General features: G+C 39.7%; 1 protein-coding gene across 1 annotated transcript in view; it reads left to right on the top strand.

The window, feature by feature from the left end:
• The first annotated feature begins 3,762 nt into the window (after positions 1 to 3,762).
• The window catches only part of LOC310806027 (uncharacterized protein), a 55,867-nt gene continuing 44,989 nt past the window's right edge, over positions 3,763 to 14,640 (top strand). Inside the window, exons 1-3 of the mRNA XM_083671965.1 lie at positions 3,763 to 4,047; positions 9,265 to 9,386; positions 12,764 to 12,811. Of these exons, the coding sequence (XP_083528091.1) occupies positions 3,981 to 4,047; positions 9,265 to 9,386; positions 12,764 to 12,811 (237 nt within the window). The 5' untranslated portion in view covers positions 3,763 to 3,980. The remainder of the gene's footprint in view (positions 4,048 to 9,264; positions 9,387 to 12,763; positions 12,812 to 14,640) is intronic.

The raw sequence follows: 14,640 nt of genomic DNA, 5'->3' as shown, positions 1-14,640 counted from the left end.
GAAAGCCTGTGGATGACTGACACAGTGAAAGTTAGTAGCAGCTGACATCTTACAGCTGCACCAAAGGCCTTGATCAAAGGCCCTCAGCGGTCTACTCAGTGAGAGCCGTAGGATGACTCCCCCCTCTCTGCCAGGAGGCTCGTTTTATCCTGAAGGCAGCTTTATGTTTAAGTTTTATGTGCCAATTAATTAGGTGGTTTCTAATATATGTCGAGAGCTAACTGTAAACAATTTAGAGTAGAGTAAGGATGGAGTGATCTGTGGTAAAGCCTTGCTGATGTATTCTGCATAATGTTCGAGTACAGTAAGCAAGGGGAAGGGCAGCAAACACATAAACCTGATGCTGGCCAGTTCTGAACCAGGAAGAAGGATTCAAATGGCTTGCCTTGAAGTCTAATATTTTATTCCTTTATAGAGGACATTGCAGCAGACATTAATTTTATAGGACCTTTGAAGTCATTATTGAAGCTAATGTGGAATGGCATGAGTCTTGACATTAATTTGACCAAAAGCAGGATGAGCCTCTCTTTCTCATTTTCTTGTGATTTAAAGATAGTAGACAAGATGTAGTAGCTACAATACAGGTATGATCATATTCTCAACTATTTGTGAGTCATATTTTCCCTCTTGATATTTATCCACAATAAACATATTGTTGATGGTTTGAATTTGACCAGAAGGGTCATGTATATTATCCTTTCCTCATGCTCTGACAGTTAAGACAAAGTGATAACTGAAATGGAACTAATATATTGTACAGTAGATACAGTCTGTGAACCCAGGTCTTAAACTAAAGGAGACTGGATTGATATAAGTACTGTATCATATATCTTCTATTCAGGAAGAGACACTCTGAGTCACAGCACTCACCATTTAGGAGACGAAGGGATAAGCATTGAAATGCATATTTCCATTTTCAAAAGGTAATACAGGTATCACTCTCCTCAGAGACACCACCTTATTACGTGGTACTGTACTTTGCGAATAAAATCTGACAAGAGGATATCAGAAATACAGAGGATTCTGTCAAGTTCATAGGTCAAATGTTTAGCATGCAAAACCGCCGGAATACCAGGCCTCCCCTTTGTTGCTGTCTGGTAGATGTTCAAAGGCCTGCTTTAATGTAATAGAGAGAACGTTCTAATTCTTTTTAAAATATGTAAAGAACCACATGATTACATTAACCACAGCCTACATTATTTATCTCCCCAAAAAGCAGTTTATCATTTCATTACTCTACTGTACTTCTGAGGAGTGAGGAATTGACAGAATTTAACAGTAGTTTAGTAGTAGTAGTGTACTGTTACACTGTATGATATTACTGTATTATTTTCCTTTACAATAAAGTTAGCAAACTTTTAAATGCGCAACACATATCAGGTCTTTGTGTGGTGAAGATAAACAGTCCAGTACATGCAGTGCATCATTGTGGAAGTAGAATGGTTAGCCTGCTTTTTGAAAAAGGCGACGCATTATTTTGTTTTGAGTTATTTTCTTATTTTTTTTCTCTTTCTTTGGTTCTTTAACAGAGGTCTTTATTTACATTTCAAGAGACTTAAGTAGAACAAGGAAGAGTGAGAAGCTTTTACTAAGGTATACACAGGCTGTGTTTCATTAGGTTATTAAGAACTAAAGAGCCTTTCCTTTCTCTTGAGCTTTCATTCTCTTTCCCTTTTCACTAACAGCCATCACAAAATTTGGTCTGGTATGCAACTGCTAATTTATCCTCTCAATGTATGATATCCTGTCATCTCCTCATTTGTCTCTGAGTGTTTCTAATCTGAGATAATCCCAGTCAAATCCTTTGATTGTATGTTTGGACCCGATCCATCTCTAAAAAAGCAATTTAATGGGCTTCATGGCACTATGTGCAAAGTCATTTATCTAGTGGAATGGCTGCGGATGCTTGTTTTAATAAGAGTGCTTTTCATGAAAAGAAGGAGACTTGCCATTTAATTAGGCAAAGTGTAGACCGAACTCTTGATCAAGTCTTTTCCTGGGATATGAAGAATTCCTGTTGAGCAAATTTTTTTCAGGAAGAGTGTCCTCTGTCTTACTAGTGTTTCTGGGTTATTCACAAGACAAGTTATTATATGAGGAGTGGTTTTAGAGCTGGCGCTCACATTGTGTTGGCAGGCTGCAGACATTCCACAGATGGCAGTGAAGTGTGTCTTCGTTTTCCTCCTTGTGTCTGGTTTGACTGATTCTCGTCTCTCTTGACGTATGACTGTTAGACTGAGCTGTCAAAATATAAAGGATGCTTAAATTGCAGATGATGCTATTATCGTTCCCCTAAACAGTGAATCCTGATACATATATATATAAAAAATAGTTGTATATTCTCTCCATAGTTACCAGTGTCTAAGAACTCATGTTTCTAAAATCCAACAAGGTGCAGTACACAGTGACATTGTGTTTTATGACATTGTGTTGATTATTAGTGAGTAGGACTACACTTTTTCCCGGTAGTCTCAATCGGCGTATGAGGTCTGTCCATCTCACTGCAAGTCTACCTTAATACATTTTCAACTCATGTTTTGGTAGATTTAATCTATCATATAACCTTGAAATTGGAAGTGAAGAACCATCACTCAAAATGTAATGTTTGTCAATAGATTCTTGACCATGTGCCATCATACTTATGACCATTTTTTTTGCTTTGTATGGCCAGGATATTGCTTAACATTGTAATGACCTTGTAATTATACTCCAGCATATCCTGTATTTCCACTTTCCCAGGAACAGACAGACAGACAGACAGACAGACAGACAGACAGACAGACAGACAGACAGACAGACTAATTAATCAGTAATAAGACAAGACAGTGTCTCACCATCCTTAGCATGACTGTATTTTCTTTATTTGTTATTCCTCCATCCGCCATGGCGTAGAAAATACACCCCTCACTAATTTAAGAGCTCTGCCAATTAGTGACCTCCTTCAATTTACGACTCACACCGAGAAAATTAATGCAACTGAGGATGCCAGGGAAGTGGACTCCTAAATAGAATCCAACCCAAAGTGCCATGAACACGTTTTTATTGGCAGAGCTGATGAGTCTGTCAGGGCCCCTTAATCCCAAAGATGGGATGTCTGCTGTTTGATTACAAACTGATCTGGAGGTAAGTAATGCCCAGTCTGCTTCTTATACAGCTTTACTTTAGCATTTGTGGAGAAATGCTTCCATTCACTGTCTATGGAAAGGGTTAATTGACAACAATATCAGTGTTCGAGATAACCTTAATGCCACCAAGTATTGGCTTGTTAGAATATTGTTTATTATTCTTTACAAATGTGTGTTTTGCAGACATGCAGTACATGCAGTATGTCATGCTCTTTTTCATCGGGCATGTCGGGTACATACTGTACTGTACTGTACTAATCTCAGAACCCAGAATCTCATCTGATTTAGTGAGACTAATACTGGACACAGCCCGACATCATCATTCTTAAGAATTTTTCTGCCTTCTTTCAAAATAAGAGCAAATGATTGCTACATGAAATTTGCATTGTTCACATATGCACATCCTTTTAAATGTACAGATATTGATAATATCAAAGAGAGTACATAATATCCACTCCTATGTTTTGCCAGACTCACAAGCATAGGCAGTGTAGAACCCTCTCTGGAAACAAACCTTGTCACTTCCCTTTTCCCTTCCTGTTCCAACATGCCCCTGTGATTGGCTAGCCAACGCTTTAACAACTTCCCTTAAAAACAAAAACAGTGGTCAGCTGACAGGCTCAGCCCCACTCTGAAAACTACGATGAACCATCTGGGAAGTTTACATCTGTAAGACTACAGGTCTCTGACACTTGAAAAAGTTCTAAGAACTTACTACAACTTTAGATGGATTGAGAGCTACAGAACAAGAAAGAAGGAGGGATTCAAACAGGAAGTAAGTGAAACTGAGAAGTCTGAAGTGACTGAGAAGTGGACGGAAGGAAAACTGTCTCAGACACAACAGAAACAGTAAATATGGACAATGGGTACAAGGTTTTATCCAACAACCTCTCTGCAGAAACATACAAAGTTATAAGCAAAGGTAAATATTGTGTCTTTGAATGGAATTTGTCTGTGTTGTTTACTGTGGTTATCTTACTGAAAAGACCACATTTCCATGTGTGGGTGGATTGCTTCCTTTCAAGCTGTGCGTCATTGATGAGATGACTGTAAGAGGAAATTCCTCAATTGCCTCAATGAAAATGTATTGCTTCACTAAGAGAACATTACATCCCAGGTTGCATTTAGACCAAAGCCAAATATGATCCAACACACATACCTGTATGCACTGCACACTATGTTTAAAACTACCTGTACTATAAACAAGTATAAACACTTATCTTGTGGTGATAGTGAGGGGGTGCTGAATACAAAGTTGGACTACTTCTATCCATAATTTCATTCAATGGGAGGTAACTGCTCAGTTTCAGCCCCTTGAGAATTACAGTGGTCCATTTTTCATGCCTGCTAATTGCATTGCCACTCTCTTTTTAATTTGTGCATAAAGTGGCATTCATAACAGTCATTTCATGGTTAGCCTATTGTACTTCAAGAGCACATTCCTGTCTTGTCTAATACTATGAAATTGATGTGTGTACCTGTCTGGGTCTCCATTATTTCTCAACCACACATCTGGTTGAGGAAGAAGTTGATTTAACAATGTATGAATATATACAGGAAAAAAGTTCGGGATAAAATCCTAAAGTAGAGTAAATGAACAACTGGCAAAGGCCCATTCGGTTTGCCAAGTAAGGGGTAAGTAAATGTGTGGTCTTCCTGCTGAAGCCTAATGTTGGCAAATGAACTGACTTACAGAGTGTGCTACCTACTACCGTTGTTTAAACAGGATGTTTTAGGCTGTCACCAAGTAGGAGCAATAAAATGTTCTAAGGGACACAGACAGGATTATCTTGTTCACTCATACATGATAATGGATCTTTCCATCTGGCCATGCCCCGGGCCCATGTTGGCCAGTTCTGATGGCCATCGTGTGAGCCTCTTTTTTCCCCTAGTGTAGCCAGATGGCTGTCACACAAGCAATCCTTCACATAGACCAGGCTAATTCCCCATTATTCTTTCGCTAATGGGGTCATTAACAAACTCACTGATAATTAAATTTAGAGCTCCCCCAATCTGGCAGTTTTTGTTGGTTAATATTTTATAATGTTGGAACCACATATCGTTCATATAGGTTAAGGGACCCATGTATTCATTGGTCAGTGTTTTCTCGTTCTTTAGCTGGTATTCATAGTCAGTAATTCAACAGCTTGGAAGTTTCTTGGCAACATTCTACCGATTGTTGACATTTGATACACTATGTCGGCAATAATATGTATCTAATTTGGTGCAGTAGTACTGTCGTTTTGTTCTTCCCACATGTGGTTGAGTGTATTAATGCTCTAATCCCTCCGTCTATGTTGTCATAGTAATATTTCACGGCTGTAATGACTGCATAACAATGGATTAAAATGGCATTATTGTAATGATATGAGTATGCAACCCATCACTATGAGGCTGTGCTATTTCTAGACAGCTTACACGCATAAATATCATCATATTTGATAGAATACATATTGATTTATACAGCTTGCCATTGAGCGTGTATGATGGGACATCAAAATGTCTTCACTTGACAGCCTTTGTTTTGGAGAAACATTCCCTGTGCAGAGGAGACAAAGGTAGAGAGCTGACACCCGGAGGAAGTTATGTTAACTGTCAGAGGTGTGTAGAGTGACTACAGCCAGTTAGTTTAGCACTTACCTCGTACCAAAATGTTGTTGAATATTGACACTGCTGACAGTTAATTATAGGAGCCATAGATCAGGGCAGACATGTTTGTCAGGTGGGCTGGATTGACGTGCAGCTTGTTTATGTCTCTATGTTGTAACGCTGTTTTCCAGGGTATTTTCTGAGCTGAAGAGTCTGGTCTATTTCCCAGTGCCGGAAATGCCTCAGGGCTTGCCATAATGATCGTAATAGCAACACAAATTCTGAATTGATAAGTAAAAGAAAAGTAGTAGGGATTATAATTGCTGAACTTGCCATTACTGATTCTGAGTGAGTTACTTTAACTCTAGTCAGTTCACGTTTTAGAATGAATGTTGACACATAGACTATCTACTAACTTCACGTCAGATGTCTGTTATGCAGAGTGTTATGTGTTATGCAGAGTGTTATGTGTTATGCAGAGTGTCCATGCCCAATTGTTTCCAGAAAATGTTATGATTTTTTTTTTTTTTTTTTTTTTTTCTTAAACCATCCCCCCAAATGATTGGTTTGTTTGCTTTAACACTGGTTGCAAATTATTCTCCAGAAGCAGATCCTTTGACAATTTCTAATTTTCATCAGACTGTTTCTGGTGTGACTCCTTGTATAAGAATGTGGGGTAATGGACAGAGATAGACAGAACACACAGTGGAATCCAAGAGTTGGAGTGCTTCACCAGAATGATTTCCATTAACATAGACTTTGCACATGGCCAGGTGGCCGGTGTCAGTAACAGGGAGGGAATGCCAGCGCCAGCCAGACGCCCACAACCCCACGTTTATCTAAGTGCCTGGTGACTGAATTAAGCAAGATGAGTGTCAGAAAAGGAATTGTTGCTGTTTTTTTTTTTTTTCATTTCATGTCTCTTGTCAAAGACTGTAATGGAAGACAGCGGTATCGCCTGGTCAGTAACAAAAACTGCTTACAAAGGTTCTGGAGGGTTACATTAAAAAGCCTCCCCTTTAATTAAGGGATTTTCATCAGCAGACAGATATTCACCTGAAGCAATTCAGCTCCATGAAGGGCCCAAAAGAGACAGGAAGTTCTGAAGCAGCAGTTTATCCCCATTTCAGACAAGCACACTGATGACAGGTAGCCCCCACTGCTGTCTATCAGTAGTTTCTTTGGGATGAAACAAGCCAGGGCTTCCAGCTACTGTCCAATATTTTGCTTCAAAGCACCCTGCTTTGGGATCATCAGTGAAAGAAGATGTGTAGGGTAGAATAACAGCAGTTGAATCAAAGACGATGGTTGCAGCACAAAAAAAAAGAAAAGAAAAAGAAATTGGAATGGCTCCTCTGGCTAACCTCAGCCTAGGGCCACGACCAGCTGTCTAGCAACTGTTACACTGATGTACTCCACTGCTCACCTTTTATGTCCATCCCACATTGAATCATTTTACTGCAAGACATCATTTCAAGAGTGGTTTTGAAGCGGTTGTTGTTAGATGTTAAGGTAGTGAGTAATCAGGGTGTTATCGTTAAGATTTCTTTTTAACCTCTGCCTCCCCTCTCCTTCTACCCTCCGCCTTTCACCAATCGCTAACTAATATTGAGGGCCAAGCTTCCACACACTCCTCAGATCTTAGTTTGATACAGTTTAATGTGCTGACTGCTCTATGTTTTAATTGACTTCCAGGTGTAAAGATCAGCTTGCACCTGCCAAAACACTGGGCTAAAAAGGAGAGAGATCTGAGGGTCGGTGTTGAGAGGTGACATGAGATGCTGTTTCCACAAAAATGACAGTTAGTTGCTGCACAGAAATATAAAACAAAACTGTTATTGTAAAGTTGTTGTGTGTGTGTGTGTGTGTGTGTGTGTGTGTGTGTGTGTGTGTGTGTGTGTGTGTGTGTGTGTGTGTGTGTGAGTGTGTGTGGACGTGTATGTGATTACTGGACGGCAAAGAGCATAGATGGCTGTTGAGGCTGAATGGAGCTGACAGTATTTAATATAATTAAAAAATGCTTCAGTCATAGAAGCATTAAATAAACACCTTGTGAAGTGAAGTAGGATCTGATGAGTGTGAGTGTGCGTAAAGAAAGGGTCATATTTAAGTCACGAGATGTGTGTGTGAGGCCTCTCATTACTGCACAGCTTGAGATACACACTGCCTGTCTCATACTGTAGCAGCATAACTTTCCTAGCTCCTACCTCTCTCTCTTTCCTACCTCTCTCTCTCTGTCACACACACACACACACACACACACACACACACACACACACACACACACACACACACACACACACACACACACGCTTTAGTGTTATAGAATGGCTTCAATGACCTTGTCCAAATAGTAGAAGCAAATTTTTTACAATGTTTACCATACCTTACAAAAGAGATATTATAAACAATATATAATAAAAGAAGCTTAATAACTTTTCTTTTCTGATTTTGTTTTGAAAATGCAATGCCATTAATCTACAATGATGGCCTGTCTTACATTGTGTCTCTGCTTACCTTGTTTGAACAAGAGCTCAGATGATTTATGCTTTATGATTTGACGATGTACTGTACAAGAAAAAACACACATTTACAGTAACAGTCTATCCTAAAAGAGAAGTGCCTGTCACTGTGACAGAGGGCAGACCTCATAAAGTAGCCTATGGTCTGTTGACAATGGAATACAGTGTATGAGTGTGCCTCATGGTACAGTACGGTATCCTCATAGATGTGAGATGATTTTCATCAAAACATATTTGAATTTTCTGTAACTGGGAAACCATTTTCAGTGCAGGGAAAGAGTCATCAAGCCAATGTTCAATCAAACAAAGCTTTTTTCATAGATAAATAAACACTCATGTTGCTCAAAATGGATGACTTCTCAAATAATTCCGATACTCATTGTGGTTATCGGCCATACTATTTGCACAACAAATTAAGCAGTGATTTTATTTTTTAATCACTTAGGTGTTAATGGTTGATTAAGTGTTCATTACCTGGCAGCTAATGTAATTGCTTATTTTTTGGTTAGATAATTTGTTCCTTGTTTACGGCACTTCTATGTAATTTCCCATTCAGATTCTATCTCCGCCAGCACCTCGAGTGAGCGAGCGCAATAATGACTTGACAAAAACAGATCCTGTCAATTGCTGTTAAATGTGACAAAATGACAAATTGACAAGGTAATAACCAGTCTGAGCAAGGGAAGGCTTCAAAGATATACACCCACTCCTCTCTTTGTGCAGTAATCAAATAATTGCACACCGCAATTAGGTTAATGCCTTCCACGTTTGTTATTATGCGTGTATTAACCCCTTAATGGACTGGCTTAAGATATCAACAAGGAGGGGTAGATAACCATCAGGCTCTGTCACTCTCTTCCTGTCTAGGTAGAGTTCTGGCAATGCTGTCATTTATTTGAGCTGTATTACAGTGAGGATTTCTCTCATTACACATACAGCCTTAGACAAGAACACTAACATTCTCTCCTACATAGAATTTCAGCCATTCTGGAAGTCCATAACCTCTTCTGTGTCCCTTTTCTCCACAGATGTGTCAGAATGCTTCATTTGCAGAGATGGGGAGCTGGCATCCAGAGACCCTCTGAGGAGGTTCTGTGAATGTAAGAGTCTGGTGGCCCACCATCTGTGCCTGTCCACCTGGATTAACAAGGTAAGCAGCACTGCCTCTGCCCCCTAATCAAACCCAATGACAGAACCCTAAAACACTCTGCATGTATGTCAAGGTCTAGCCTCACATTGTTTCATACATATGACTGGTAAGGATGTTTCAAAGGAAGTCTGATTACAGCTCAATCTGGCATGGTCATAGATACCCACATTCACCAATGTATCGTCTGAGTGGAAAAACTCTCAATAGCCCATCAGTGTGATTAACAGCATCCATTTCATTGTGTAGTTAGTTTTGTTGTCTGTTTTCTGCTATTAAACTTTGCAGTGCAGTGCAAACCATGTTTATGCTGTGTCCTTTTCATCAACACTGATTCCTCGCCTTGATTACACCCACAGTTACCACCATGTTTTGTTTTTTCCCCAAAACACAAAGTAAACAGCCAAGACATCCAGAGTGACATGGGCCTTTGTTTTCCAAATTCAAATTCAATTGAAACCAGATCATCTCTGTACAAATATGCAGTTGTTTCTAAACACCATTACCTCAATATTCTGTCTGCCCCTAAACATTTACTTATTCACCAAAGACTACGTATAGTATAATATGTATACTACATTTTAAAGTATTTGTAAGATGACACAGCCTCTTAGTAGCAGTATGTCTCTATTACAGTATATAAACCATTACTGATTTCATGACTATATTCAGTCATTTTCCCGAGGATAAAATGTTCTCTGCTGTTTGACCACTGTTCCTCCAGTGCAGTCCTCTCTAGTGTGCCTCTAGTCTCTTTGAATATTCCACAAGTGGCAGACAACATGCTACAGGAGGCCTTTCATCTGCACCACCCAGCTGTCAGAGTGAAGAGCCACTTCCCTTAAGTGAGTCTCCCCACATACCAAATTACACACAGACACACACACTCATCCCCCGCTTAGAGTGTGTGCTGATATATGCTGCTGGACCCCACCAAAAGTTTTTTTTTGGTGTGTGTGAGTTTTTTTCTTCTTCTTTAAAGTGCTTAGGGGAGGCAGCCTCTTTGCCTCATACTGAACAGAAATCAGCGATTGACCTGTCACTTTCGTCTGATAGCCATCTCCAGAAAGCAGGTCATGCGCGTATGTCTAAAGTGCCTCTTAACCGCATTTTATGAAGCCAGAAAATGTAATCCAATAATGATTTGACTCGTGAGTGCTCTACGCCAGCCGGCTGGGAGCGATAGCATGCGCTGTTACCACTCTTAAAAGCAGCTCAGACAAAAAAGGGCAAATTCCATGTCCTTATCTAATTTCACCCAAAACAGTTACTATACCAATCCAGATGCTGTTGCAAAACACCAGCCTTAATTCACTAGGAAAATAACAGTGACTCCCATTCCCTTTGTTGTTGATACACACCTCAGCTGTGTGCAGCATAATAGTATCAGGCCTGTGATTATTTTCTGCAGTGAGGCAAAACATAAGTTATCTTTTTTTAGATTGGCTCATTTGTGCCACCATTCAGTTTCCCAAAGACAAATAGCATGGCACAAAACTAATTAGTAACCAGGAACTAGTTAAGAGATGCCCTTTGAAAAACATGCCCCAAGGCCTGATTTAAATATAGGGACAGAGTCAGTGACTGAGTGTGCCTGGGAGATCCTGCGGCCTCCAGGCACAGCGGCACTTTGACCTCTGACCCTCATTATAGGGAGCGCGTTCCTGGAGGGGTGAAACCCGGCAAAGTACAAGGGCATGGGAGGACTGAATGGGGGCCTGTAACAAACCAGCCCAAGCCTGGTGTGTTTCACTCCCTTCCATAGGCTGTTCAAATCAGAGGGTTGAGGAAATACAGAGCAAGGACAACGGTATACTGTATGTTATTGCTTTCTGAGAGTCCATGTCCAACCACTGCAATCACTCTATACCATACACCAACATACACATATGTTTTCTGTGTATATATGTGCATATATTTCATATATAAACCATCTGATTTCAGTCTATTGGTGTTAATGGAAATTATCTTTTGTGAAAAAGAATATGCTTCCCAAAATATGTAAACCAATCCATCTGAAATAAACCTCAAAGTAGTAGGAGCAACATATGCATGGTTATGGTCAGCCAGATGCAGAAGAGCCTTTAAAATGCTAACAACTAGCTACATTTAGTTTGTTTTCAGAGAGAGACTTGAAAATCTACCCCTGGCTTAATTACATATGGGACTCTTTAAAGGAGCAGGGCGTAAGCCTGTTGGAAATCTGCCACCTCTGGCCACTGAGATGAAATTCAGTTTGAAGTTTCACAATAACCCCCTGAAATGGACTTGCAGTGTCGAACATTAGCTGTTGTGTTTCTGCATGCGCACACAATTCGAAGAGGCAGTAACCAGAGCCACCAAATAAAATATTTCTTTCAAGGGATGTCATCTTTTAGAAAGCTTCAATGTTACATATTGCACCTTTAAAGAGAGTCTATTTTTTTCTGATTTAAAAAACTTTAGAAGGGGTTTTATGAATGCTGTCTTTACAAGTAACCAAAGGTTTCAAGCTATTTCCAGGCATACTCTTGATGGTGTGATTGTGCAAGTGTATACCTCACTTTAATTGCGAGTGGTCAAAGTAGTGAGTTAAGCCCCCCCCCCCCCCGCCACTCTCTCTCATGGGTTGATAATTCTCATCATTGCAAACAGACTTGCTTTACATTCATTAACCAAACACTCACAGCAATCAGGCCACAGCGCCAGGGGCAACGGTCCTCTTGTAAAATCACATTGCCTAATAGCAGTGTTCTATAATTATATGCCATTAACATCTATCAAAATGTGCTCCTACATGCCACGCATATTAGCACTGGATTTGCCAATTTGTGTTTTTTGGAGTGCAGTTCCTGCCACTTGCATCTTCACTTAGTTAAAATCAGCTTGACGATTATTGCTAACATATTCTTTTCATTGGATGTGCAATGCTATCATGTTGTGCTGCATATGGAGACAAGAGACCACTTTCTTTCTGTACTACTAATTCTAATTATATGGTTCTAACTGCTTGTAAATGTACAACATGTCCACACATACAATACAGTACTGTAGGTTGTAGTTAAGAACCAAATATCCACTTGTTTCAATGTGTTTTACAGGGCATAGTGGTAGAATATTAGTTAATTAGTCAGAATAACTGTCTTAGAACATAGAACATTTACAAGTTATTGTAATGGTTTGGTCCTGTTACCTCAATCAGTGGATGTCTTATATGGCTAGCATGTAAGAAATATCATAACATTTGAAATATCACATTTGAATGCAAATACTGTGTGCAACTGTACTGTACATGGTGTATTTACTGGATATGCCTGCACACTTTTCTCACTGTAACAAGTAAACAGCTTTATTACTGTACTTATGAGATTATAATGACTATTCTGTATGGTTCCTCTTAGGGGCTTGGCAGTGAGGACAGGTTGAGATGCAGTGTGTGCAATGCCGAGGTAAGTGTGTGTGTGTGTGTGTGTGTGTGTGTGTGTGTGTGTGTGTGCGCAAGTGTGCGTGTGTGTGTGACTTTTTTCTTTCGAGTTTTTCAAATATTGAAATATAGTTGTAGAAGTTGTTTTTTGTCCACTCCATTGTGGAAAATGTGAGGACAAATGCTGTACGAAAAATGCTGTCTCTCCTGCCCTCTCTCTCTCTCCTTCTCTCTCTCTCTGATTTAGCCGATTTGCTAGCAGCCTTGCTGGTTATGAGCTTTAAACTGTCTTGTATTCCTTATCAATGTGCCAGAACACACACTGTGGAAAAAGGAAAATATTATAATATTTGGCAAAGGATGCAGGCCATGTAATGTCCAAATCCGTATTCATTTCATGGGCCCAAATTTATCATGCTTTCCTATGGTACATTCCTGATGCAAATTGTCTCTCTACATTTTGCGTGTTCTGTGTGTGAGTTCATTTGTTGGGCCTTCGTAAGCCTGTTGTGGCCTCATAGATGGGGTCGCAAGCTCAGAAAGGTGGGCGCAGTAGAAACAATCCTGAGATTAGGGCATATGCTGTTGATGCACTGTATGTATTCATGCCAGCACAGTGGGTCAACCTTACAAACTGGGGACTGACTGTTTTATTCAATGTTTGCCCTACCTTGCAAACACCTTTATTGGTGTTACTGAATGTATACTGCAGCTTCCCAATACTCTTTTTTTTGGTAAATGTTAAATTTAAAGAGGTTATGTGAGATACACACACACACACACACACACACACACACAATCAATTAAAGCTTAACCATAGTAACACAAAGCTAAACCCAGATACTCAAATAAATTAATATCATATACTATGGGTTCATGAGCCATGCAGTTTGAATTCAAGTGAAAGTCAAGAGGTAACTAGTTAGCGTCATATTGATGCTGATAGGTTACAATTGTATCCCATAACATGATGGCTTGTCTGCATAAAGCTTCACCCTTAAATGATTTCAATGTGTCGTCAGAGCAGGTTGCTTTTTGTGAGCTTCACCACACTGTGCAACCTCCAAGAGCCTTCATAATGGCTTCCACACTCTCCCACCTGACCATGGTAATGCAACCCAATACCCTTTAAATAGGAGTTATTTTCAGCTTTTGTTACAATGTTTGGCCCAAGGCAAGAGGAGGGAGGCCATGGATGCTGAGAAAACAATTTTCTGGGAGTATCGCACCCGTCTCTGCTGCTCTTTTTTCCTATGTAGTGAGATTTCATGCGTCTGTCGATTGCTGCTGCTGAAATTTTAAATCCTGTTTACCCGTCATTGTCCATCGTACCACTGGCATCATCATCAAATATTAATGTAAAACCTTCAATGTGTGAAAGACATCCCATCGAGTACCCAAACAGCCCTGAACATAGAGGAAAGGGACTGTGGGAAGTGGTGAACACAGCAAACCGCTGTGATGTAATTTAGAGAATGATTTTTAGGATGCATCTTTATTGATATGCACTCCGATAAGTTAATGGATCAATATAATAACATTTTAATGTCTGTATTATGGTAGCCATTTAATATTTGCTCACAGAACGATGGGCATCTAGATCAGAAATGACTGTAATGATGATAATGATAATAATTTGGTCCTAAGCTGCTATCACTCTGCGATACATTACTGTGCTCACCGGTGGTTAAAATTAAGAGCCTTTAGGCATTAAGACTTTGAGAAACTCCCTGCAATTCTCATAATGCAGTTTCCTATTCAATGCACTGGTCATTTAATTTTGCAGCGTTTTTGTTGATGCTGCTTTTTCTTGTTGTATTATTTATTTTTTTGCAACTGGGTCTCAAATGTAGG

The sequence above is a fragment of the Argentina silus genome (genome assembly GCF_951799395.1).
Source record: "Argentina silus genome assembly, chromosome: 6".
Classification (NCBI taxonomy): domain Eukaryota; kingdom Metazoa; phylum Chordata; class Actinopteri; order Argentiniformes; family Argentinidae; genus Argentina; species Argentina silus.
This window is presented reverse-complemented; position numbering and strand designations above follow the sequence as displayed.